The sequence below is a fragment of the Miniopterus natalensis genome, chromosome 3, assembly GCF_054644295.1.
Source record: "Miniopterus natalensis isolate mMinNat1 chromosome 3, mMinNat1.hap1, whole genome shotgun sequence".
Lineage (NCBI taxonomy): Eukaryota > Metazoa > Chordata > Mammalia > Chiroptera > Miniopteridae > Miniopterus > Miniopterus natalensis.
The window spans coordinates 10,573,537-10,601,340 of NC_142083.1; the positions used below are offsets into that span (position 1 = coordinate 10,573,537).

Here is a 27,804-nt window from a genome sequence, read left to right on the forward strand (position 1 = left end):
ATGAATGGGCTGTTCAGCTTCCCCTCTGGCAGGCCTGCAGCCTTATTTATTACACACCGAAGTATAAAACCACCACGCCGGCTGCAGCGCTCGTCTCCAGCCCTGGCACTTGCCCGAGGAGACCACGGCGCCTGGAGCCCGGGCCGTCTTCTCCAGGAGGCTCCGTGGCTCTGCTGAGAATCATGCCGGGGCAGCTCATCTGTTGGCACCTGCTGGCTTTGCTTTTCCTCCCATTTTGCCTGTGTCAAGATGAATACATGGAGGTGAGCGGAAGAGCTAATAAAGTGGTGGCGAGGATAGTGCAAAGCCACCAGCAGACCGTCCATAGTGGCTCCAGGAGGGAGAAAGTGAGAGAGCGGAGCCATCCTAAAACGGGGACTGTGGATAATAACACTTCTGCAGACCTAAAATCCCTGAGACCAGATGAGCTACCGCACCCCGAGGTAGATGACCTAGCCCAGATCACCGAGTTCTGGGGCCAGGTACTCAGAGTTCTCTTCTAAGGATGTACTGTGAGTGCTTCGTGGGTGTGGCTGTGCCTGCGCTTCGCTTCAGCTGTGATTCTGAGGATGGGTGTTTCTGAGACGTTTGCTGAGCTGCGTGTGGGTCTCTTTCTGGGTTGCTCTGTGCTGTGAGGGGGACTGTGGGTCTCTGTTAGAAAATCGGCAGAGGTGGCTGGGATGTGCTGGGATAGAGAGAGGGTGCAGTGGCGCCCCATCAGGAAGGACAGCAGGGGCCCTCAGCTCCCTGCTCGGCTGTGACTTGGTTTCTCTCTTCCATTGGTGTGGAAAGGAGGACACTGACCTATGCAGATCACCCGCTGGCCGTCCGTGACCAGTTGCAGATCATAAGCGAGGTGCACGTTCTGAATCCTTGCCAGCAGGGAGAAGCTGCCCTTTGAGGTTTTTCACTTTGATCTGAGAGTTTTCTGTGATGCTTTATGCCAGGCTTGTTGATCTGACTTATAGCATTCTAGGTTGCTACGTTTCTATGTTCAGCCTGTTTTAAAAGGGATCAAAGAGTTCAAACCAACGAAAAGACTGTATATTTAAAACGTAAACCTTATTGTGTGATTTAATGCCTGATAATCACAGAGGACGTGGTTAATTTCTCTGAGTATAAGCTCAGCAATAAGGGAACATTTTTAACTCTTTTAGGGTAGTATGGGAGTGAGTTAATTTTCAGTGTAGTGAATGGCAAATTGGTGGAACTCAATTTTAAACATTAAGAACAGGAAGAAACAGATTTTTAAATGTCTTTAAAAAGTATTTTTTTTTTAATTAAATTGAGGCATAATTGACACACAACATTATATCGGTTTCAGGTGAACAATATAAGGAAGAAACAGGTATTGATTTACTTTCTAAGTATCAACATGCTGAAATCAGATGAAAGGGCAAGGAGAGCTCCTTTGAATTATACGGTCTTTGAACAAATAGGTTTTAGTACAAGAGTTAACCACTTTGATGCATTTAAATAGGCCGCAAAAAGGCACATGCTGTTGAAATCTTCTACCACATGGAGAAGTTTCCACTGAGACTGGTTATCTGATCAGACCGAGATCACACATAGAATCATCTGTAGATCTGGGACTAACCTGGGACTTCTACCCACACAATTCTGTGGGGCTGTGTCAAGAAAAAATTGCTTCTTGCCCTGGCTGATGTTGCTCAGTGGTTAGAGCATCGGCCTGAGGCCCAAAGGGTCGTGGGTTCAATTCCGGTCAAAGGCACGTACCTGGGTTGCGGGTTTCATCCCTGGCCTCCGTCACGGCACGTGCGGAAGGCAACCTGAAGGTGTATCTCTTTCACATAGATGTTTCTCTTCCTCCCTCCCTCCCTCCCTCCCTCCCTCCCTCCCTCCTACTCTCTCTGAAAAATCAATGGAAAAATATCCTCAGGGGAGGATTTAAAAAAAAAAAAATTGCTTCTTTAAGGAGCCACAGAAGAAATGATAACCTTTAAGTACAATCTCTTTTTGAAAGCCACTTTTAGAGATTGTCCTTTCATCTGACAATCTTTTGGCTAAAGGGTGATTGATGCTAAGTTGTGTTTTCCATAGTGGTGGAGATATTTTCACTTTGTCCAAGCCTTGATCTGGACTTTCTATTTCAGTGGATGGGATCTTTGCTGGATCCTTCCTGGCAGTGTGAGCCCCTGGCAGCAGCAGAAAGCAGATGTGGACTGTCATCAGTCATTATTTCTTGGCAACCAACACCCAGCAGGCCACTGAAATCCAAATTAATTTCCACTCCACCCCACCTTCTAGTCCCCCTAGGCATCTAGTATGCTGACATCAGACACTGAAATCCAAATTAGTTTCCACTCCACCCCACTTGTAGTCCCCCTAGGCATCTAGTATGCTGACATCAGAGGAGCAGGCAAGAAGCCACTTTCAGGCTGTTTTTGAAGTCAGGAAGCTTTAAAACACCCCTGGTTTCCTAAAGTATTTCCAAACAAACCCCTAACAGAAGATGCTGAGGAGGTTCAGTCATTGATATTCTAGACATTTTCAAAACAACTCTTCTGCCAATGGATATGGAGTCCACAATGAATTTAGGATTGAACTGTGTTCTTCCTCTGCACCCCACTTCCCCCTCCCCTCTTCTTTTATTTTAATTCTCCCTTCTCCTCATTCATTCTTTCACCAGTCATTTCCTGTGCTTCTCCTGGGTGCCAAGCTTTAGGATGGGCATAAATATGCCCAAGCTCCTATTTCTGATCAGTTCTGAAGGGTTCTAATAGGAACAAATGAACAGACAACTAAATACCATGTGACCAAGTCAATGCACAAAAAGCAAATGGGGAAAAAGTGTCAGAGTGGTGGCGGACACTGAGCTGGATCTCAAAGATGAGACAAGAGGATGGCTCTCCATGGACAAGGTGGAAGGAAGACATGGGATGGTTTCAGGGCCAGGCTGGAGGATGCTGCTGGCCCCTTAAGGAGCTTAGATCTTACTTTGCCAGCAAGAGTTTTGCTTGTTTGTTCACAGCAGGACAGTGAGGTGATCATGTTTGGGCTCTAGAAAGATGACTCTGCCCATAGGGCCCATGATGGATTGGTGTGTGCAGAAATGGGGGTGAGCAGACCCGGACTCACAGTTCCTGGAGTTTTCTTCTCTGCAGCTCTTCATCATTCACCTTTATTGGTCTCCCCTTCTCGTTCTGGACATCTCTCTCTCTCTCTCTCTCTCCCTACTTCCCCTCTCCTTCTTTCTCTTCCCTCTTACTGAGGTTAAAGAAGGAGCTATAGACTCCCTTTCCTAGAAGTTACTTACTAATGGTAGAGTTGAATTCTGAGTAGCTGCTCCTAGGCCTCCATCTACGAAATGGACAGAACTTGTCTTATAGACACCTTCCTCCCATATTGCAATTTGCATGTCCTTGGTGTTCAAATTTGACCTAATTTGGGGGAAAGGGTTGATAGACTTCAGAGGGTGATATACGGTAACTACCTAATTCTCCCTTACATAGGAGAAAGTGTCTTAACTAACATATTCTGTCCATCTTATTCTAAGAGTCCATCAAAAGCCTCACAAACATTGCTCCATTTGACTGAACTTCAAAAGCCAGGCCAGAAGGAGGAACATGTGGTGAAATGTTGTAGCAGGGTTCTCAGGAGGTGCCCAACTAGTAGTAACCAGAAGACCCTCCCTGTTTTGGTGGCAGCTCTATGCTCTCCAAGTACCCCAAGTAGCTTGGGCATGCACCCCAGTTCTAGTTAGCTCTGGTACTGAGCAACTCCATCTCCTGGACTTAATTTCTCTTGCCTAGATACTAGACTTTAAAAACAAAGTCTTTCTAAGTCATTATTTTAGGTTTTGGAAAATACTTTAGTATCTTTGTTTGCATCTTAGAGCTGGAAAAAAAATGCATGACCATCTTAATCTTCTAATTTAGTAGACAAGACAAAATATGTCTGGGGAAAAGTCACATGGAATTGAGATGGAAGTTCAGGTTCCAGTCCAGTTATCTTTCTGACATCCTTAACATCTCAGTATTCCAAGTCTATTCTTAAACAAATGGTTCCATGTGAGGATATTACCTCCTTCCACTCCCTTCCTCTCTAAAATCCATTATTGGCACTGGATTTCTTGGAGCTTAAGAGCTGTATTTTCACTTAGCAAGAGCATACTAGGAAATTACGGAATACTTACTTCTCAGATTGCATCTTTGGGTTAGAAGGTGGGGCAGTGCTGTGGTGTCTGACTTTTCAAGTGTCTGAAAGCCCTCATCTCAGATCAATTACTTTTGCTGATTTTATCTTTCTCCACCAGTTTTATAAAAGGTTTTCATGAATTCTCATATCTGTCCATAGTTGGGTCTGGTCCACTGAAGACTGGACTAAGAGTTAGCTCAAAATCGTAGCTCCTGATTACTCAAGACTTGGGCTCTGAGCTGTTGCAGCACTATGCCTGGACTACACAGGCTGTTCTGCATTTTCCCAGAATAGCTTGGTGGAAACCTTTAGGAAAAAGTGATGTCTAACTGTACAGCAATGTGAAGCCTTGATTCACTTTTCTGCTTGAATTTCTAATGATAGAGAAAATGTAAATTTTACTGTCTTTCTTCCTCCCTCTGTCTCTCCCTCCCTTTCTCCCTCTCTCTTCTTTTCTCATTCCCTCCCTCCTTTTTTATTTTTAATGAATCCCTTAGCAACAGTATGCTGTTTTCAAGAAACCACTGAATTACAATTGGTGTCTAGGAAAGTTTCCACAAGTATGTTGTATTATATAATTAAAAGGCAAGTTGCCAATTTAGGCGAGACTCCAAATTTTATAAGCCACTCTAACTCTTCTGCCAGTCAACTTGCCCTAGATCTCTAGCTCTTTGAAATGAAAGCACAAATTTTAGAAATTTATCTTTATTTTATTTATTTATTTATTTTTTTAAATATATCTTTATTGATTTCAGAGAGAGGAAGGGAGAGGGAGAGAGAAACATCAATGATGAGAGAGTCATTGATCGGCTGCCTCCTGCAGGGCCCCAAATGAGGATCGAGTCTACAACCCGGGCATGTGCCCTGACCCAGAATTGAACCACCATCTCCTGGATCCTAGGTCACTGCTCAACCACGGAACCACACCTGGCCAGGCAATAAGCATTTAACTCAGTGCCATATTTGAATATATTTAGTATTCATTAAATATTTGTTCAAACAATATAATTACTTTAAATTTTGAAGTGGAATACAAAACAGAACATCATATTAAGTATTTATTAAGAGAAAGTTAAAGTTGTTTCAAGATAAACAACTCTGACTTACTGCCATTGATATTAATATTCATCAACCAAAGTTAAATTTTTTAAAAATACTTTTGAGTGGCTTCTCAAGTGAAACCAAGCTTAGAATGAGATATTTCATGAAAATTTATTGGACTAATGAATACTTAATTTCCTTGATTTCCTAAGGTAATTTAAGTGTGCTGTGGCTGTGTGTGAAAAGCTAGAGTTACAATTGAGAATTTATAAGAACTCTTAACCCAATATCATGAATATAGTCTTAATAACTATGTGTAAAGTTGATAACTCTGTGGGGTTTTTTGAGGATTTTTATGAGTTTATTTGAGGCAAACTGATGACAATGCCAGGGACCAAGATTAAACGGCCCAGAGATTAACAGATTTGCAGCTTCTTTTATGCATCTGAAATGAAGGAGGGGACATAAGGAAAACTGGAAAAAGCAAGGTGGGGACTGGATTATAGGATAGTTAACAAGATTATGTGCTTCCTTGAGAGTTAATGTCTCCTTCAAGGGATATTATTTCTGGTATTTCGAAGGTGTGTTAATCTAGATGCACAAGAACAATGGACAGAACTGGCTTAAAACCTTTCAATAAAGAGGTTTTAGGCCTGGGGGGTGACTACCCACATGACCTGCCCAGTTAGGAATTTATGATCAAATCACTTTGTGAGGTTACTTTCCATAGAATGCTCCTCCCCTTCAAGTACAGTTCCCCCTTTTGGTCATAAATTAATCCAAAGTATGAATTGATGACCAACCTTTTGGTCAGACAGTGTGGTCTCACAGAGCTAGGAAGGCTAATTCCTAGGAAGTCTCAGTATCAGCGTTGTCTCCTTGACCACTGGGGATGGGCCAATGCCATAACCATGGGATTTGAGTTGAGGCCAAGTTTTTTTGTTTTGTGTTTTTTTTTTTGCCAAAAGGAGAAAGGCCAATAAATGAAAGACAGTCAAGTCTTTTTCCAGAGAAAAAAAGCCACTCTGGAGCATTTCTATCCTGTGAACTGTTATGACCTGAGTTTTGCTTCTGCCTCATACTTCTGTATTTGGCATCTAGTATAACATTTACATAAACCATGAAAAAAAAGAGTATTAACAGTTATCTTATACAGGTTCAGTAAAAAGTTGGTAATTCTCATTTGAGGGTCATCTACTCAATCTAGCTACACCTGAGGCTCCCGGCAGTTGGCAAGGAAGGGGATGTTTCTGGACTTTCCTCTTTTGCTGTCATCTGTAGCAGCAAAAATGTCCTTCTCAGGAATGCTGCCCAGGCCCCCACCCCCACGCACACTCCTTTCCAAAAAGTATGTTTTTCTGCTGATTCTCTTGTTTCCTTTTCCTTTTGATCTTTGGTTCCCCTTAGCTACCCCTGACTCCTTGGCGACTGCCATCCCCACCCCACGCTGTCTTTTCTGATGTTATTGTGGGTTGTTTGCAGTTAAACTTACCTAGGGAACAAGGCTGGAGGAAATTTAAAAGTCCTAATTACCCTGCTCTGAAGCTTCTCTTCGTATCTTTTTAAAGTCTCCATCCCCTGGAGGACTGCCCCCAGACTGCAGCAAGTGTTGCCATGGAGATTACAGCTTCCGAGGCTACCAAGGACCTCCTGGACCTCCTGGCCCCCCTGGCATTCCGGGTAAGGATGCCCTGTGCACGCCCAATTGCAGACTGTGCCAAAATAGGAGGCAGGGGCGAACCCAAATAATCTGAGACCGCTTGTGTATCATCCATAGTGTATACATGGAAAATCCAGAAGGGAGTTGGGTAAACAGAGTTTACAGAGACAGTTTAGGTGGAACAGTATAATCTCTTTAATATTCATTATCCATGCCATCAGAAGCATGGAGTATGGAGCTACCTGGTCGTAATGGGGACATACTCTTGTTTCAGCGTCTCTGCCAGTGTGGTACACTATCTCTAACGTTCAGGGCATTTATGAAGTGAGGGTGTGAAGGAGAGGCGAGTTTACTGGTCTGGGTTACAGGCATCTCCATGGTGCCACTCACTGAGCTCCCCATCCTTTTGTCAGGTTCTCAGTTCAGGTCAATTTCCCTTCCCCTGGCCTCTCACGTTCAGCTGTATCTCAGTTGACTTTTATGCCCCTCTTGGGCTCATGGGAGCATTTTTCTCTCTCCTGCACATGTGGTGGCACGGGGAATGCTGTAGAGATCCACTGAGCCCCTCTAGACCCTCCATTCCGCCATCCCTACTCTGCTGAGTGGCGTCCCAGGCGTGTGGGGTTTGGATGACTTGCTAGTTTCCTGGGCCAGCCAAGGAAAGGTTAGCCCAGGTGCCCTCTATCCGGGAACTTACAGATCCATCTGGGGTTTAATTGTCTTCCTTCTCTCCAGGTCAGTCTCTGGGGGTTGGACCTTTTCTCAGGGTTTGGCAAAAGTCCTCTTGCTCTTCCCTGATCTACCCCATTGATGCTAATCTTCATCAAATGGGGTTTAATTTTTAAACTTTGATTGAGTGGCTTCTCGAATGTAACCAAATTTAAAATGAAAAAATGCCTCCTTAGACTTTAACCTGTGATTCCTGGCTGGGAATCAATGTCATTGACCGCCAAGGGCAGCAGGCAGCAGGTGCAGTGGTTAGAGGTGGGAGATGTTCAGACCCTTCTCAAATCTTCTCAGGTGGAAACTCTTCTGAGGGGACGGGACAGGCTGGCCTTATCTAAATGTTCCTGTCAGGAACAGTTTTGTCATTGGCTCACTAACCTGTAAACACATTCAAAGTTCATCCATCTGGAAGGATTACAAACCTGCTGATACCTGACCAAAGGTAGCAGGCAGAGTAAACAGCAAAAGGGCCTGCAATTCAACAAATATAAAAAGAAAAGAGGTATAGAGATTGTTCCATAGTGGCAAAATAAAACGAAGAGCTGAAATTGTTATCTAATTCTTGCTTTTAAAATTATCCTAATTTTTAAGAATATATATGTTTTTATTGATTTTAAGAGAGAGAGGCTGGGAGAGGGAGACAGAGAATATCAGTCAGCTGCTGCCTCCTGCATGCCCCCTACTGGGGATCCGGCCGTGCCCTGGGCATGTGCCCTGACCAGGAATCCAACCTCTTAGTGCACGGACGACTCTCAAAGGGCTGAGCCGCACCAGCCAGGGCAAAATTATTCTAATTTTTTATTAGTAATTTTACTTTCCTCCCAGTAATAAAAGTAGTATGTGTCCTTTGTTTCTACAAAAAAGCTTCAAAAAAAAAAAAGCCCCAGAAAAATATGTAGAATGACACAAACCTGACTCATGTCCCGTCCATTTAGAGAAAAAAAAATCACTGTAAATATTTTTTTAATGTAATTTGTTCCAGTCTTTTTCCCCCCTTCGGATATAACACACACACACACATATGCATGATATATATCCACATGCACATGTACTATCATGCTCTCTCTATTGATTTATAACCTTTTAATCTAAAATATAACGTTATTAATGTCATTAAATATTTTCATTCATCGTTCTTTTTTATGACTATATACCATCATTTCTCGATGCTATCATTTCTTTTTAAAGTGAGCCCCTCCAGCCCTGGTGGACATTTAGGTGGTTTCTCATCTTTGCTGTTGTGAAGGATGCTCTGATCACCACCCTTCCACACGGTTTTTCATCTAACTCCTGCTCTATGAGAAAAACAGGCTCTGTGGCCTTAGGGGTATCCAAGGCTGTTTTTGGGGTCCCATCTAAAGGAGACCCCACTGATGGTGCTCCACGGCTGTATCTGGGATTGTTTCCAACGGCCCCCTTTTACAATTAAGTTTGTACATTTGGGGGGGGAGTTGTATAGAAATAGATGGTGAGTGTGAGCGACGCGGCTTTCTCATGGGACCTGTCTGGCTGTTTAAGGAAACCATGGAAACAACGGCAATAACGGAGCCACTGGTCATGAAGGGGCCAAGGGTGAGAAAGGAGACAAGGGCGACCTGGGGCCGCGAGGGGAGCGGGGACAGCATGGCCCCAAAGGAGAAAAGGGCTACCCGGGGATCCCGCCGGAACTGCAGGTAAACCGCGCTCGGCGTGCGCCAGGCGGCTTCTGGGCTGTGCGGGCGCAGGGCAGGCGTCAGAGGGCCCAGGGCTCCGGGCCGGGCGCGGGGGCGCGCCCGAGGGTGCCCGCCTCCAGCACGGGGCGCCGGGGTGCTCCGCGCCGCCCTCAGGGGGGACAGGGGCGTTTGAAGGGCGCACTCAGCACCCTCGCACGCCAGGCGCACAGCAAGCCCCGATCAGCTCCTCTCCCGTTTCCGAAGGAGGAGATGTGCCAGGTAAAAAGGGTTTTGGCCACTTAAATACATAAACTTCTGGATACATAAAATACTATAAGTAGACACTTGAACGTTCCATTTATTTATTTATTTTGTTACACTTACATATTTAAATTACACATTAATATACAAATATTGCTTTCTATCAACTCTGATTTTATGGCACAGTTTTTATTTAAATGTTTCTTATTAGTATCTTTGTCACTGGAGACATTTAATTTTGAGTTATCTACCTACAGCTTTTCAGACTGGATCATATTTATTTTATCTTAAAGTTTTTAAATCCATTTATGATGTTATAATTGGACATTTTATCCCAAGCTCAAGTACCCATTTATCTGTTTTTTTTCTCTTTTAGATGATCTTCAAAATTTTTGTTGCCAATAACCTCTAAAACTTGAAAATATAAAGTTAGGTTACCAAGAAAATTATTAAATCTGGATTAATTTTTTTTTTTGGTCTAATTTTTTTTTAATGGAATGCTTCACTAATTTGCATGTCACCCTTGCCTCCAGGCCATGCTAATCTTCTCTGTATCATTCTAAATTTGTTTTTACTATATGCACTGCTGAAGCAAGCACTTGGCTAATATTTTTTAAACTGAGTCTTCCAATTTGAAGATTGAAAGTTAAAATTTTTTATTAAAGTTTTTTTCAGCTGGTATGTCTTCCTGAAACAGCAACTTGTGGTTAAAATAAAGTAATTGAGGGAACATACTGTAATATGAGATATTTTTAAAGAACTAGAATATAAAGCAACTCTTGTCTGGAAGATCAATGGGGGAAAACTTTGCCTTTCATTTGGGCATAAATAGTGGTTGTTTGACTAGAGATGAATTCCATCATTTTTCTGGGCTTTATAAACTAAGAGGTCCTGTGTATTACTCTAACTGCTTTTGTGGTTTTGTAACTTTTTAATGAATGCTGCTCAATAATTTTAGCAACCTGGGAGCCATGTGTCAGTATAAATTTACAAAGAAAAGGAGGCAGATGCCACTTGGCCAGGTTAAAGGGTACCTAATAAGATGAATGATAAATATGCTCAAAGCCAACTCTAAACTTGTAAGTGGTTACACCCTGGCTAAGGGCTTCTCAGATGTTTAATATGCTGATGTAAGATTTCACCCAAATTTTCCCAGTGTGATTTGATAATAGAATTTGAACATTTCAAACAGCACTTTAAGTTCTAACCTTCCTTGAAACACACTGTTAGTACTGTTATGATCATTTTTATGGCTACATAGCATAAAAATGTTAGAATTACCATGATTTCTTTAATTCATTCTCCATAGATTAATGTTTAAGTGCTTTCCCATCTTGCTGTTACAAATAGAGCTGAAATAAACTTATTTGTATAAAAACCTACTTCTTTAAAATAAATTGTCTGTCAATTAGCCTCCAACTCTTTCTTTAGATTGCATTCATGGCTTCCCTGGCGACTCACTTCAGCAATCAGAACAGCGGGATCATCTTCAGCAGCGTTGAGACCAACATCGGCAACTTCTTTGATGTCATGACTGGAAGATTTGGTGCCCCGGTATCAGGTGAGATGTAAAAATGAATGAATGATTGAATTAATCCTTAGTGTCTGACTTGTGTTAAGAAATCTGGCAAGAAGGGGTACATTGTCTGCAGAATATTTTAAAACTATAATGAAACCAATGAAAAGTCAGTTAGATTTTTATTATCATCACAAGCCAGCAGTTCTAAACAATGTCAGTGATAAAATACTCCCCTGTAGGGGGATTCTCTCCAGACCCGGCCCCCTCCCAGTGCACCCTAGCACACCACTGGCTAACTTCTTTAAGGATTCCAACCATGCCTTGTTTGCTTTGTTTTTAACTTTTCTTTGCCTTCTGTGTCTCTTATTTTCTGTAATCTTTGGGTGCTCTTTATTTTCATGTCATGTTTCTTTTTCTATTTCTCTCCCTCATGTTCTTAATTGTGCCTTCTTTTTGCTTCTTCCAATTTCTTGTCTTGTTTCTATGCTGCTTTAAAAAAAATTTTTTTATGTCTTACATTAGTCATGATGTTGCAGGTTTTAGTTTCCCCTCTCTCTGGACATTTCTACCATGAGTTCTTGCATTCTGTTCCATATTGTTTCTTCAGAGAGATATTTTTTTCACTAATATATTTGAAACTCACGATGGGATAGTTGGTTACGGTTTTCCATCTACCACATAACGTTCCCTCTTGGTGAGTATTCTTCACCTATTGGTAATATTTGCTGTGCTTTTCTAGCTTGTAAAATTAACTGATGGTTGAAGGAGCCGGGCTTTCCCAGGCCCACTCCCTGTAAGCAGCTCCTTCTCGGTGAGGAGGGTGGCCGCAGCAGCTCCCAGGCTCGGTAACTCAGGGGCTCCCTGCCCTGCTATCAGGGCACTCAGTGTTTGGGGGGGTTTTGACCCCTCTGTGTATCTTCCTGTGTGGTCACCCTTCCTCGGCCTCCCCAGACTGTGCTGGGTCTAGGAAGGCTTCTAAAACCAGCCTCGCACGTGCCACTTCTTATTTTTGCTGGCAGGCCCTGAGATCTGCCGCTGCAGGACTGCCTTCCACACCTTCTGTACTTTATTTATAACTTTTGCTTCATCTCAGCCCTGCTCACAGGGGGCTTCTCTTCAGCATCTGTACTCCAGAGTGGCCCTTCTCCATCAGGGAGTGTGTTTTTCTTGGCACCATTTGAGATCTGCTGCTACGCAGCCTCCTCAAAACTCCCTGCCCCACCCCGCTGTCCCCTCCATGTGACTCTGCCTGCTATCAGTGATATTTGACAAGTATTTTAAGTTTATTGTGTGTGCTGTTTTGGTGGGATTTTTTTAATCTCTTGGTTTTGCAGGAAATGGATATTTTTAGGTGTCTTTTTTCAATTCTTTTTGTTTCTCTGTATGGTATCCAGAAGGAAAATTCTGATGGCTGCAGAGACCACATTAGATTTGTTGCAAATGCTTTTAATGTGTGCCTTAATTTATTCTTCCACCCAGCTAAAGTCAGAACTGAACTGCCATATCTTGAAGTGATAGAGCAATCGTTCATCATGCTTCAATCTGCTTTAAAATTTCTTTTGTGATTTTTCTGCTCTGAAGGTTTATATTATAATTTTCCCGTAACTATTTTGTTAAGCACTATCTATGCCACAGTTTGTAGAAATGCCTAGATAATGCTCAGTCAATGGTTCCATTGTTTTCAATGGCTTTGTAATTGAATCTCAAGGAGTTAGTAGTTTTTTTAGAACTCTTTTGGGCTGGATGTAATTCTGATAATAGCAACTATCATTTAATTCCCACTTTACTTTTAACCTCATTCAATAGATTGCAAAATAACCATTTTATACTTTTCATCTTCGGGAGTGAAGAGGCAAATAAGGTTGATTTTGGCAATTACAGTAACACAAAGAACCCAAAACCACAGGACAAGTGTGTTCTCTGAGGAAACACCATGTGTGGAGATAATATATACTCACTTTTGTATTTCTGACTCTAGGAATTTTATTATTCACCATCTGGTTTCTTAGTCTGCTCTTTCTAAAATGCTTCTGCAATCTATTTATTCTAGTAGTCATCTTTTTTTTTTCAATGCAAACAAATATATTTTCCTGTCCTTTGATTCCAGCTTTATCTTTTTGAGGCATTGAAAATTGCTGTTTGTGTGTGTGTCTAGTAAGTTTTTTAAAATGTAAAACACTGAACACATATACATTACTTTCTTTGAGTCCTTTAATTTTTCTGTCTTTACTTTTCATCTATGGACTATCTAGGCATATGAATGAACATGATTAGTTTTTATACTATTTCCTTTATTCCTAGCGCACTGAGTATGCAAGCCTGGCACTAAATGAAGCATAATCATACTTCTATATTTGTCAACTTGACTCAGAAGCAGGTGGACCAGCATAGTACCTGCATAACTTCTATCTTACTTGCTTGCACCTTTGGAAAAGAGCATAAAACTGTGCAGTGCTTTTTGTAGATGTTTCTGAGTTTTTCTCTTACAGAGCCTGCTATGGCCTGAATGTTTGTATCCCTCCAAGATTCATACATTGAGAACCTAATGCCCAAATTGATGGTATTAGGAGGTAGGGCCTTTGGGATGTGAGTAGTCCATGAATAGAATTAGTGCCTTTAGAAAAGAGGCCCTGCAGAGCTCCCTAGCCCCTTCTGCCATAAGAGGTTACAACCAGAAGTCTGTGACTTGGAAGAGGGCTGTCATCTGACTATGCCAGCACTGTGGTTTCAGACTCCCAACCTCTAGACTATGAGAAATAAATTTCTATTGTTTATAAGCTACTCAGTCTGTGGTATTTTATTATAGCAGCTCAAACAAACTGAGATGAGGCCATTAGTTGAAAAACGTAGCACTGAAATCAATAAGAGCTTGATGATTGATATTCATTCATCTTTCCAAAATGCACTCTCAAATCCAAGATCCTTTGGGGCTGAGATTTTCCTTTTCTCTCATCTCTCTATTATTGGATTCTTCTTAATCATCCAGTAAAGGTATTGTCTGTCTACACTGGCATTTTGAATGTATCAGGTTACATTAAGTTGCTTTCAATTAGGAGCCCTAAAATCTTACAAGAAAACTCGTATCTTTTAAAATATGTTGTCCGGCTTAAAGATGGTGGCAGACGAGTGGAAGCTACACTGACGCTCTCCCAGGACCAAACTGGAATGACAACTAAAATATTAAAAAGCCACCCTGAATAATCTACTGCAACTGAAGACGAGCTGGAGAGCACCCCCATAACCAAGGAGGAAAAGTGGAGACCACACAGAGACTGGTAGGAAGTGTGGAGGTGCAAGAGGGCTGGCTGGGCCCCACAGGCAGCAGCTGAAGGTCAAGACGGATAGCTCAGCTGTGGGGGTTCCCACTGAGGACTCTGGGGCCTAAACTCCAGGCTGGGCTTCCCAGCCCAGAGCACCAGAACTGAGAAAAGTGCCCACATACCATCTGGCTGTGAAAAGCAGCAGGGTTTCTGTCTGCCAGGGAGAGACAGCTGGAAATGCAGGCACCCTCGTAAAGGGCCAACACACAGTTTCATGTGCAGCCACTCACCTTGGGCTCCAGCAAAGGGAGGGCAGGGTGGACTAGAGCTGTGTAAGGAGAATCTGGGGTTGTGTAGGCTCTGGAGATAGAGATCAGAGGGCACCCCTCCAGATTCCTGGGCTGAGTCATTCCCCCAGACTGTGGAGGATATCTTTCTCAGGCAGACATTTTGCTGCTTTTGCCTGACGGGGGCAGCAATTGACCCACCCTGCTGGAAAGCCTCTTGCCCTAGGAGTTTCTATAGCCTGAGGCTCATTAAGAGAATCAGATTAATCAGCCTGCAGCCAGAGGCAGACCTCAGGGTGCTTTGAGTCTTTGCCTGAACTGCTTCTGGCCCCAGGCCTTAGAAAAGCAGGTTTTGGTGTGCATCTTGCTCCTGTCCAAACGCACCCAGCCCCAGCAGGGGAGACCTCAAGCTGAGGGTTGTTGATAGCTCCAAACAGGGTTCTCAGGGCTAGTCACAAACTGCATCTGACATTGGCCTGCACTAGAGACCCTCCAAAAAGACTGAGAGTCCTAGTAGACCTACCTAATACAAAGAGCCAAATCCAAATAGGCAGCCAAAATGGGGACACCAAAAAACAAGCCCCAAATGAAAGAACAAAAGATGTCTCCAGAAAAAGGGCTAAATGAAATGGAGATAAGCAATCTGCCAGATACAGAGTTCAGAATACTGATCACAAGGATGCTCAACAGCATGAAAAAAGATATGGAAACTATGAAGGAAATGAAGAATGACATAGCAGAAATAAATAATACCTTGGAAGAAATAAACAGCAGATTAGAGAAAGGTGAGGATCGGATCAGCAAATTAGAAGACAGGGTAGAAAAAAATTAATCAGAGACTCAAAAAGAAAAAAAAACAATTAAACAGGGACAGTCTAAGGGAGCTGTGGGACAACATGAAACATAACATTCACATTATAGGAGTGCCAGAGGAAGTTGAAAGTAAGCAAGGGTTAGAGAACCTGTTTGAAGAAATAATGGAAGAAAACTTCCCTAAACCTGGTCAAGGAAAAAGTCACACAAATTCAAGAGGCACAGAGAATCCCAAGCAAGAAGAATCCAAAGAGGCCCACACCCAAACATATAATTAAAATGCCAAGAATTCAAGACAAAGAGAGAATCTTAAAGGAAGCTAGAGAAAAGGAATCTGTTACCTACAAAGGCGCCCCCATAAGGCTGTCAGTTGACTTCTCATCAGAAACTCGACAGGCCAGAGGGAATGGCATGAAGTATTCAAGGTAATGAAAAACAAGGATCTGAAACCAAGACTACTCTATCCAGCAAAATTATCATTCAAGAGAAATCATGAAATAAAGAGCTTACCAGACCAAAAAAAAGGCTAAAGGAGTTAATTACCACCAAACCAGCATTACAGGAAATGTTAAAGGGACTGCTGTAATTAGAAGTAGAAATAAAGAGAATGAGAAACATAGGTATAAAGAATTAAAATGGCAATAGATAAGTATCTATCAAGAATAACCTTAAATGTAAATGGATTAAATGCCCCAATAAAAAGATATAGGGTGGCTGAATGGATAAGAAAGCATGACCCACATATATGCTGTCTACAAGAGACCCACCTCAGAACAAAGGACTCATACAGGATGAGAGTGAAGGGATGGGAAAAATTTTTCCATGCAATTGGAAATGAAAAAAAAACTGGGGTAACAATACTCATATCGGACAAAAGAGACTTCAAAATGAAGACCATAAAGAAAGATAAGAAAGGTCAATACATAATACTAAAGGGATCAATCCAACAAGAGGCTATACCCCTGATAAACATATATGCACCCAATATAGGAGCACAAATTTATTTAAAAACTTCTAGAGGACTTTAAGGGAGAGATTGACAGCAATTCAGTCATACTAGGGGAATTTAACACCCCACTGACTTTACTGGATAGATCTTCCAGACAAAAAATCAACAAGGAAACAGTGACCCTAAATGACACACTAGTTCAAATGGGCTTAATTGGCATTTACAGAACATCCCACCCCAAAGCTGCAGAATATACATTCCTCTCAAGTGCACATGGGACATTCTCAAAGATAGACCACATGTTAGGAAACAAAACAAGTCTCTACAAGTTCAAGAAGATTGAAATCATTTCAAGCATCTTCTTGGACCACAATGGCATGAAATTAGAAATCAACTACAATAAAAACACTAAAAAACATTCAAACACATGGAGGCTAAAAAGCATGCTTTTAAACAATGAGTGAGTTACCAAGAGATCAAGAAAGAAATAAAAACTTCCTGGAAACAAATGAAAATGAACACACAACAACTCCAAATCTATGGGACACAATGAAAGCAGACCTGAGAGGGAAGTTGATAGCACTACAGGCCTACCTCAAAAAACAAGAAAAACTTCTAATAGATTCTCTAACCCTACAACTTAAAAACTTAGAAAGAGAACAACAAGAAAAGCCCAGAGTAAGTAGAAGGAAGGAAATAATAAAAATCAGAGCAGAAATAAATGACATAGAGACTAAAAAAAAATACAAAAGATCAATGAAGCCTAGAGCTGGTTCTTTGAAAAGATAAACAAGATTGATGAACCTTTAGCCAGACTCATCAAGAAACAAAGAGAGAGGACCCAAATAAACAAAATCAGAAATGAAAGAGGTGAAATAACAACTGACTCAACAAAAATACAAAGGATTGTAAGAAAATACTATGAACAACTATACTCTACCAAATTGGGCAACCTGGATGAAATGGACAAATTCCTAGGAAAATACAACCTTCTAAAACTCAATCAGGAAGAGTCAGAAAACTTGAATAGGCTGTTAATTTCTGATGAAGTTGAAGCAGTAATCAAAGGGCTCCCAGCACACAAAAGCCCTGGCCCAGATGGCTTCACAGGGGAGTTTTACCAAACATTCAAAGAAGAACTAACACCTATTCTCCTATTTCAAAAAATCCAAGAGGAAGGAACACTTCCAAGCTTTTTTTACAAGGCCAGCATTAGTCTAATTCCAACACCAGATAAAGACACTACAAAGAACGAGAATTATAGGCCAATATCCCTGATGAACATAGATGCTAAAATCCTCAACAAAATATTAGCAAATCGGATCCAGCAATATATTAAAAAGATCACACACCATGACCAAGTGGAATTTATTCCAGGGATGCAAGGCTGGTACCATATTTGCAAATCAATAAAAGTGATACATCACATAAACAAACTGAAAGATAAAAATCCCATGATCATATCAATAGATACAGAAAAAGCATTTGATACAATCCAACACCCATTTTTTATAAAAACTCTCAGCAAAGTGGGAATAGAGGGATCATACCTCAACACAGTAAAGGCCATATATGACAAACCTACAGCCAACATCATACTCATGGGCAAAAACTAAAACCATTTCCCTTAAGAACAGGAACAAGACAGGGGTATCCAGTTTCACCACTTTTATTCAACATAGTATTAGACGTCCTAGCCACAGCAATCAGACAAGAAAATATAAAAGGCATCCAAATTGGAAAGGAGGAAGTAGAACTGTCATTATTTGCAGATGACATGATATTGTACTTAGAAAATCCTAAAGACTCCACCAAAAACCTACTAGATTTAATAAATGAATTCAGCAAGGTAGCAGGATAAAAAATTCACACCCAGAAATCGATGGCATTTTTATATACCAATAATGTACTCTCAGAAAGAGAAACTAAAAAAAGAAAAAAAAAATCCCATTTACCATTGCAACTAAAAAAATAAGCTACCTAGGAATAAACTTAACCAAAGATGTGAAAGACCTGTACTCAGAAAACTATAGGACACTGAAAAAAGAAATAGAGGAAGATATAAACAAGTGGAAGAATATACCGTGTTCATGGATTGGAAGAATTAACATCATTAAAATGTCCATACTACCCAAAGCAATCTATAAATTCAATGCAATCTCTATTAAAATACCAACAGCATGTTTCACAGATCTAGAACAAACACTTCGAAATTTATATGGAACCAAAAAAGACCCCAAATAGCCATGGCAATCTTGAGAAAGAGGAACAAAGTTAGAGGGATCACAATACCAGATATCAAGTTATACTACAAAGCCACTATAATCAAAACAGCCTAGTACTGGCACAAGAACAGACATATAAATCAGTGGAACAGAACAGGGAACTCAGAAATTGACTCTCTTTACAATGGAGTAAAGACAGTCTCTTCAATATATGATGTTGAGCAAATTGGACAAGTACTTGTGAAAAAATGAAACTAGACCACCAACTTACATGATACACAAAAATAAACTCAAAATGGTTGAAAGACTTAAATGTAAGATGTGAAACCAGAAAAATCCTAGAAGAAAACATAGGCAGCAAAATCTCAGGCATCTCTCATAGCACTATGTTTGCTGATACATCTCCTAGAACAAGAGAAACAAAGAAAAAAAATAAACAAATGGGACTGTGTCAAAATAAAAAGCTTCTGCACAGCAAAAGAAACAATCAACAAAATGAAAAGGGAGCCCACTGTATGGGAGAACATATTTCCAATGACACATCTGATAAAAGGTTAATATCCAAAATATATAAGGAACTCATACAACTTAACAAAAGAAAGACAAACAATCCAATTTAAAAATGGGTAAATGACCTAAATAGACACCGCTCCAAAGAGGACATACAGATGGCCAAGAGACATATGAAAAAATGCTCAACGTCACTAATCATCAGAGATGCAAATTAAAACCACAATGAGGTATCACTTCACACCTGTCAGAATGGCTACCATCAACAAATCAATGAAGGACATGTGCTGGTGAGGGTGTGGAGAAAAGGGCACCTAGTGCACTGCTGGTGGGAATGCAGACTGGGGCAGCCACTATGGAAAGCAGTATGCAGTTTCCTCAAAAGATTAAAAATTGACCTGCCATTTGGCCCAGTGACCCCATTTCTAAGAATATATCCTAAGAAACCCGGAAACACCAATCAGAAAGAACTTATGGACCTCTATGTTCATAGCAGCACAATTCACAATAGCTAAGATCTGGAAACAGCCCAAGTGCCCATCAGTAGATGAGTGGATAAAAAAGCTGTGGCACATTTACACCATGGAATACTCTGCAGCTATAAAAAGAAGGGTCTCTTATCCTTTGGCACAGCATGGAGGGAACTGGAAAGTATTATGCAAAGGAAAATAAGCCAGTCAGAGAAAGACAAGTACCACATGATCTCACTTATATGTGGAATATAATAAACAAAATAAACTGATGAAAAAAATGGATCCAGAGACATAAAAGCATGGAACAGACTGAGGGATCTCAGAGGGAAGGTGAGGATGGGGGAGTGGGTGGGGAGAGATTAATCAAAGAACTTACATGTTTATATGCATAACCCATGGACACAGACATTGGTATGGGGAAGGCCTGGGGGTAGGATGGACGTGGGGTGGAGGGAATCAATGGGGGTAAAAAATGGACATCTGTAATATTTTCAACAATAAAGATTTTAAAAAATAAATAAAATAAAATAAAATAAAATATGTTGGCCTTTTTCAAATGAGGAGGATTCATATTTTTGGTAGTAAGGTTATGCTGCTGAGGCAAAGTTGCATCTTTCTGTTTATTGTACATAATTTCACCTACTTACAATGTCTAACATAAAAAATTATTGGAATTACTTCTTTATTTTATTTCTTTTTTAAAGTAACACTTTATTAAATTTATTGGGGTAACAATGGTTAATATGAACATTTAGGTTTCAGGTGTGGGTTTCTGTGTTACAAGATCTGTATATTGCTCTATGTGCCCACCACCCAAAGTCATATCTTCTCCCATCACCATATATTAAGACCCCCTTCACACCACCACCCCGCCCTCCTCCACCACACTGCTGTCTGTGTCTATGATTTTCAGTTTTAATCCCACATGTGAGTGAAATCATATGGTTCTCAGCTTTTTCTGACTGACTTATTTCATCCAACATAATATTTTTAAGGTCCACCCATGTTGTTGCAAATGGCAATATCTCATCCTTTCTCATGGCTGAGTAGTATTCCACTGTGTACACATCCCACATCTTCTTTATCCAGTCCTCTCTTAGGACACTTTGGTTGTTTCCATGTCTTGGCCATTGTGAATAGAACTGCAATGAACACAGGGGTGCATATATCTTTGCAAATACACGTTTTCAAGTTTTCGGGTATATACCCAGGAGAGGGATTGCTGGGTCGTATGGTAGCTCTACTCCTAATTTATTGAGGAATCGCCAGAGTGCTTTCCATAGTGGCTGTGCCAGTCTACATTCCCACCAGCAATGAATGAGGGTTCCCTTTTCTCCACAACCTCTCCAACACTTGTTATTGCTTGTCTTGATAATAGCCCTTCTAACAGGTATGAGGTGGTGTTTCATTGTAGTTTTGATTTGCATTTCTCTAATTGCTAGTGAGATTGAACATCTTTTCATATATCTATTGGCTGTTCGTATGTCTTCTTGGGAGAGGTGTCTGTTCAGGTCCCCTGCCCACTTTTTGATTGGGTTGGTTGTTTGGTATTGAGTTGAATGAGTTCTTTATATATTTTGGAAACTAAACCTTTGTAGAAGCTACTGTTTGCAAATATCATCTCCCATCTGGTTGGCTGCCTGCTTGTCTTGCTGTCAATTTCTTTTGCTGTGCAGAAGCTTTTTAGTTTGATATAGTTCCATTCATTTATTTTTGCCTTTCCTTCCCTTGCCTTTGGGGTCAAGTTCATAAAATGTTCTGTACTACCAAGGTCCTTAAGTTTGGTACCTATGTTTTCTTCTATGTAACTTATTATTTGAAGTATTTCTTTAGAGCTGATGAACATTTATCTATGCTACAGTATTTCTTACCTTTGTATAAATCTGTGGCACATGTCCTCATTCACTGTGCTGTTTGTTACACTGGCTTATTTTGCTGGGCCACAGAGGGCCATGTGTTTATCATGCAGGGCTCTGTACCTTGTCCATGTGAGTCCTGAGGTGCTTATTGATAATAGTTAATCTGTACGTAGGAACAGCAGGGATTTTGCCTTAAACACTTGGTCATGGACACAAGGAGGGAGTTAGATGCAGCCAAAATGAGGCCAACTCTTTCCTTTAAAGAGTTTGTAATATTATTAGGGACACGCACTATACACATTGAGAAAATCTCAAAAAAATGTAAAGCAGTTTGAAGGTAAGAGCAGATAAAGGGGCACTAATACAAATAAGGGCCGAGAGAAATCTACATACCACACAGAATATCAACAAAAGAATTGCAAAGTCATGTGGCGTATCTCCCTGCTGTCTCATGGTCCTCAATGTACCACTTATTAATATCAATGTGACTAAATGCCTGCCTTTTTCAGGTGTGTATTTCTTCACCTTCAGCATGATGAAGCACGAGGACGTTGAGGAAGTGTATGTGTACCTCATGCACAACGGCAACACAGTCTTCAGCATGTACAGGTGGGTGGTCTTCTCTACCACAGGTAACATCCACACCACTATTTGCTCAAAGGATGGCCAACGCCAGGGTGCCATACAGGAATCAATAAAGCCTGGCGTGGCCCCTGCCATCACTGAGAGCTCCCATACACCAGTATATAGCCAGATTATTACTAACTGGGAAGAAATAAACCTGATGAACTTGAGCATAAACAGCTTAAGAGGCCTTGAGCTAATTACTAGCAACACTCTCCATAACTAATAATTTGTATTCTTTTCTTAACTCATTATTTCTTTCCTTCCCTCTCCTTTTCTCCTGCCGTCTTACTCTCCCACCCCCTCTGCTTGGAGTTTAGCCCCTTAGACGGCCCTGTCTACCATCCCTGTGGGCTGGTGGGTGAATTGAGAGTTGGGAGTAGGTTCTTCTCTTTTGGCTATGCTGTTGCTCTGATATTTACTAAGCAACCTGGCACTAGGGCTCTTTGGGGGGAAATTTTATTTTAAAAAGAAATATTTCAACTGGCTCTGATGTAAGTTTAGGGTGTGGGAAAGAGGCGGAGAGCAAACATCTTCCCCATAATTGAGTTGGTGGTACGTTACCTATGGAAAACTTTGGGGCTGTCATTTCCCTTTTGATGACTTGTGAGGATTGCCATGTTTTCTTCTGGAGCTGGGCCTCCAGTAGGAGGATGCATTTGAGATGCCAAAAGAGAAAAAGATGAGTCAGGTAGGAGAAGGTGCTGCAACAGAGAGATGCAGCATAGAGTGGCTCAGACATCCTAGAGCTCTGTTCTTGAGCAGTTCAGTGTTGGGGGAAGTACAAGGCAGAGAGGAAGGAGGAGGGGACTGTGAGGTTGGGAGAACAGGTGGGGCTCTGCCCAGTTGTTGAACATGCAGTCTGGTGGACATTCTGACTTCTATAAAACGGACTTCCAAATTCTTGCTGGTAATGGTCTTTGCCACAGTCAGAAGCTTGTGGAAATTTCTATGCATCAGGCATTCTATTCAGAGAACTTTGCCACATTTCCCCCACCTAACTTCACTCAACCAACGACAGCAAAGAAATGTCAGTAGCTCCTATGGAAGAGGGGACGTGAAGTCTGGTGAACAGCTGGCCTTCTCTGCCCCTCTGGCTACCAAGTATCCGTTGGACCCTTCTTTCCAGACTTATAATACATGTCTCCCCATCTCTGCCCCCATGGGAAGTACCATAGACTGCAGTTCATGCATCCAGCCCAGAGCCCAGAATCTCAGAGGATGAGCAGTCCTTTTCTTCAAGACTTTCTCTAGGCTATTTTTCTCTTTGGCCCCTGATTCTCTCCTCTGGGAGGGTCTTCCTTGTTTATTTGTCTCCATGGCCACATCTAAAGGGTGAATAGGTTCTCCTTGGGCAACTTTCACAGCCCACTTTCTGCTGGTGCAAATTCAAAGGCTAAGAGAATTTAGTTGAACATCTCAAACTCTTCTTAGGCCAGGTTTATTCTTTTTGGGGTAATACCATTTTCTCAGGAACTTAGCAGATTTTTTAATCTATTTTGCAACCAGTCAGTTATATGTGTTAATGAACCACATTCGATGTTATTTTATTGACAGATACAGTTTTTCAGCTTGTTATTTCCTTGATTTCTTGTCATTACACCTTTCTCTCTCAACTTAATAGTGGCTACTAGAAGACCTTAAAAAACAATAGGGTTCCCTTTTCTGCTCAGCCTTGCCAGTGCTTGTTATTTCCTGTCTTTTTGATAATAGCCATTCTAATGGGTATGAGGTGATATCTCATTGTAGTTTTGATTTTCTCTTATCTGATGAATTAATGAAGTTGAGCATCTTTTCATGTACCCATTGGCCATCTGTATGTCTTCATTAGAAAAATGTTTGTTCAAATTCTCTTCCCATTTTTAATCAGATTGTTTGTGTGTGTTTTTTCTTTTTGCTATTAAATTGTATGAGTTTTAAATACATATTTTGGATATTAGCCCTTTATCAAACACATGATTTGCAAATATTTTCTCCCACTTAGTAGGCTGTCTTTTCATTTGTTGATGGTTTTCCTTGCTGTGCAGAAACATTTTAGTTTGATGCAGTCCCACTTGTTTATTTTTGCTTCTGTTGCCTTTGCTTTTGGCTTCAGATTCCAAAAATTATCTCCAAGACTGATGTCAAGGAGCTCACCACCTATGTTTCCTTCTAGTTTTATGGTTTCAGGCCTTACATTCAAGTCTTTCATTCATTTCGAGTTAATTTTTGTACAGGGTATAAAATAGGGATCCAGTTTCATTCATTTGCATGTGGCTGTCCAGTCTTCACAACACTGTTTATTAAAGAGACTGTCCCACAAAGACAGTACTGTTAACCCACCAGATTTTGTCACAGGCTGTGTGTCTATTTGACTGAATGAGAAGTCTTAATAGGCCAGTATCAGCATATCTCTGTTCTTTCTGGTATAAAGCACTTGGCTTTTCCAACCCTGTTAGGCCCCAACATTCTAGACTCTTTCTGCTTTCTCTATCTACCTCCAACATGTTAAGTTAGTTCTTGTGTGAGATCACCTATGCTTGAAACATCTTTCTAAAAGAAGCAAAGAATATTTTGGCTTTTTCAATTCCTTCCTTTCTTAATGGTTAATCTTGGTAGGCATTAGGCCTACCTTCCAAGTTATCACATGTTTTCTCAAAGGTTTTGCCACAGCTTAACATGGGTCTCCAGTTTCAAGCCCACAATATTTCTTTACCCCTCTCTGCCTGGCCATGAGTCAATGCAACGTACAGATGGTCCCTGACTTACAAGGATTCGACTTACAATTTTTCTGCTTTACAAATGTGTGAAAGCCATACGCATTCAGTAGAAACCATACTTCAAATTTCATGCTGCTGGGCAGCGACAGGAGCCACAGCTCTCAGTCACATGATCATGAGGGTAAATAAGAGATACTCTACAATGTATTCATTGTGTTAGATGATTTTACCCAAATGTAGGCCAATGTAAGTGTTTTGAACATGTTTAAAGTAGGCTAGGCTACACTATGATGTTCAGTAGGTTTGGTGTATTAAATATGGTTTGACTTATGGTATGTCAAATTATGATGGATTTGGACATAATCTCATTGTAAATCAAGGAGCATCTGTATTTCGTTTGGGTTATGGCAGCCCTCTCTCTAGTACCAAATTCTGAATTAGTTAGGGTAGACTAAACTACTGTAACATTGGCCCAGTGTAAAGGCTTGAACATAGTAGAAATTCCTTTTCTTCTCATGGAACAGCCCAGAGTGGTTGTTCCAGGTTGTGGCAGATGACAGAGAGTTTTCCTCTATATAGTCTTCAAGAACTCAGGCTTCAGCAAACAACTTCTAAGGTCATCCTGGTCATTGTCATTAGCACCTTACACAATCATAATGGGGAAGGATCAAAGAGGAGTGTTTGTGAGAGTTGCATTGGTCATTTTGATAAGTGGCACACATGGCATTTCTGTTCACGTATCATTTAAAGAACTTACTCACAGGATTATGCCTGAATGCATGAGAGCTGAGAGAGGAGGGGAGGGAGGATTTTGGTAAAGAGCAGGCTGTCCGTTGCAAAGATTATGTAGTTGGTACCTTTTTTTCTTTTCAGCTATGAAACCAAGGGGAAATCAGATACATCCAGCAACCATGCAGTGCTGAAACTGGCCAAAGGAGATGAGGTTTGGCTGCGAATGGGCAATGGCGCTCTTCATGGGGACCACCAACGATTCTCTACATTTGCAGGCTTCCTGCTCTTTGAAACTAAGTAAATATATGAATAGACCAGCTCCACTATGGGGAAGACTTGATCTAAGCTGGCATTGTTATGATCTGAGGGATATTAGAGTTGAGGCTCTACATGTTGTATTTTTTTTTTAAATGTGTTAGTTACATTGCTAATAATACAGACACAGCAATAATGTGGGTTGACTCAGGGGCTCAGAAGAAGAAAACACAAAACAGTTTTCCCAAGTAGCCTTGACTAATACACGCACCACCTTTATCATTCTGCCCTAGGCACCTAAAAGAGAATTCCCCTCCTGACCCAGGTTGGAAATAACTGTTCCCATCAGAGGGGTCATTTGAGAAGAGTTTTGGCGGCTCTGTTTTTAATTTAATAGCAACTTTCAGGAACCCCTGAGGTTCTGGGTCCATCATTATAACTTTTCAGCAAATAGGATGCAGTGATTAAGATAGAGCCAGGGCAAGAACAGGGGCACTTGCCAGGACCGAGGTACCAGAAACATTTGTAAAGCCTAGACTGGGAAGTAACACTTTGATCCAGTGGGTCAACATTCATGAATATAGTATAGATATTTTTTAGTAATTCCTGATAGCTTTTAGATAACAAAAGTATTCACAATGCCCACAAATAATCAACTCATCCTTTTATTATTATTATTATTTTTTTAAATAAGGATGCTACTGTAAGTAAATCCTAACTTATAATTGTTTGTATTTTTCTAAATAGAATTTTCTCATGATCCAGAATTGGGTCGACTAGATCTGGTTAATTAGGTTTACTCTTTTCCACTGTATTTTTTAGATTACAATAGATCTTTGTTGACGGTGACCTGCTGGTAAGTTTAGGTCCACAGTGTACAGACAGAATCACCTTTTCTCTGGATTTGGAAATTGCCCTAATAAACTTTATACACACTGACAAGTCATGTTGAAGGAGCTGCAGACTCAGTTATACACAGTCAAACTAATTGATACAAAATATAAGGGCATTCCACTTAGGAGACATACAATAAAATCTCTTAACCTTCTTAAAATAAAAATGATATGATATTTTAAATTACCGTGTTTAACCAATATTCACAGAGCAGCTGTGCCACTTGACTTTTGCCTATCCCTTGCCTCAAAATCTATTCTCCAAGGATTAAATTAGTCACCAAAGCAATATTCATGAGAGTGCACCATAGATACTATCTGAAGATAATACTCAAAGAGAGTACCTAAAACTGGTTTATTCTAAGCAAAGGAAGTATCACTGGAATATGTGTTTACCCTGATATTGACATATTTAAAATGCACTGGAGAGATGCTGTCTGACAAATATCATATAATGAATTCCCTAATAAGTGGTGAGCCCTTAATTTGTTTTCTGTTACAATTTAATTTCCACAGAGGCCTGTAAATTATGGGTTTACTGGTATTGATTACCCCCCCCCCACCCCGCCCATAGCTGGAAGCAGAGAAAATTAATTAGCACCACCCTATTAGTTAACAGTGCATTTCATGCTCAGTTCAGCCTGTGATCCTTCTCTCTCTGTTTGCAAATATTTGTAAACTCTTCCTGAATCCACATGCAATGCTATTTAAAAGTGAATGGATATTAGCTAAAATATGCTTCACTGGTAATATTTTCATGATTTTGTATATGTCCCCCATTCCTCCCCCCTCCCCCCAGAGCCAGTGGGGTCATGGGGTTGAAGTTTACTATTACCAAATGTCAAAAATACCCGTAAAAGTGCACTGGCAATAGATATTTGGATGTTGCATGCTGTCTAAGGAACTCCATAGCTAAAGAACATACAGTACAAGTAAAGTGCCCAGAGGACGATGTTGGCCTTGGCTTTAGATCAAACTGAGGCTAGAAAAAAGTAATAAGCATCATGTGAATAATAAACACATCTTTGTTAAATGTGCTGTTTTATAATGATCTTAATAAAGTTGAATAGTCATACGGTTGTAAGTCACTATGATTTGTTAACACAAAGTTAAAATACTTTCATGCAGAGTCATACAATCAATTACGTGGACACAGAGCTGGGTCACTTGTCTACCAAAGACTTCACTTTTCAGTTAGTCCGTTGTTG

The 27,804-nt window shown here is 40.8% G+C and overlaps 1 protein-coding gene and 1 non-coding gene across 3 annotated transcripts; one reads left to right on the top strand and one right to left on the bottom strand.

Moving 5' to 3' along the window:
• On the top strand, window positions 1-27,671 carry C1QTNF3 (C1q and TNF related 3). 2 transcript variants are annotated; one of them, XM_016224408.2, is made up of 6 exons: window positions 1-482; window positions 6,768-6,879; window positions 9,104-9,258; window positions 10,930-11,059; window positions 21,903-22,002; window positions 25,590-27,671. In XM_016224408.2, exons 1-6 carry the CDS (start codon window positions 183-185, stop codon window positions 25,747-25,749), a joined length of 957 nt encoding a protein of 318 aa, XP_016079894.2. In that variant the 5' UTR covers window positions 1-182; the 3' UTR covers window positions 25,750-27,671. The 2 variants fall into 2 exon arrangements, with proteins under 2 accessions (XP_016079894.2, XP_016079898.2); XM_016224412.2 differs by having other exon boundaries at window positions 1-263.
• Window positions 9,985-10,090, bottom strand: LOC148093434 (U6 spliceosomal RNA). The gene has a single exon (XR_015714347.1). It is a non-coding gene; the product is annotated as a U6 spliceosomal RNA (small nuclear RNA).
• Window positions 27,672-27,804: the final 133 nt, after the last annotated feature.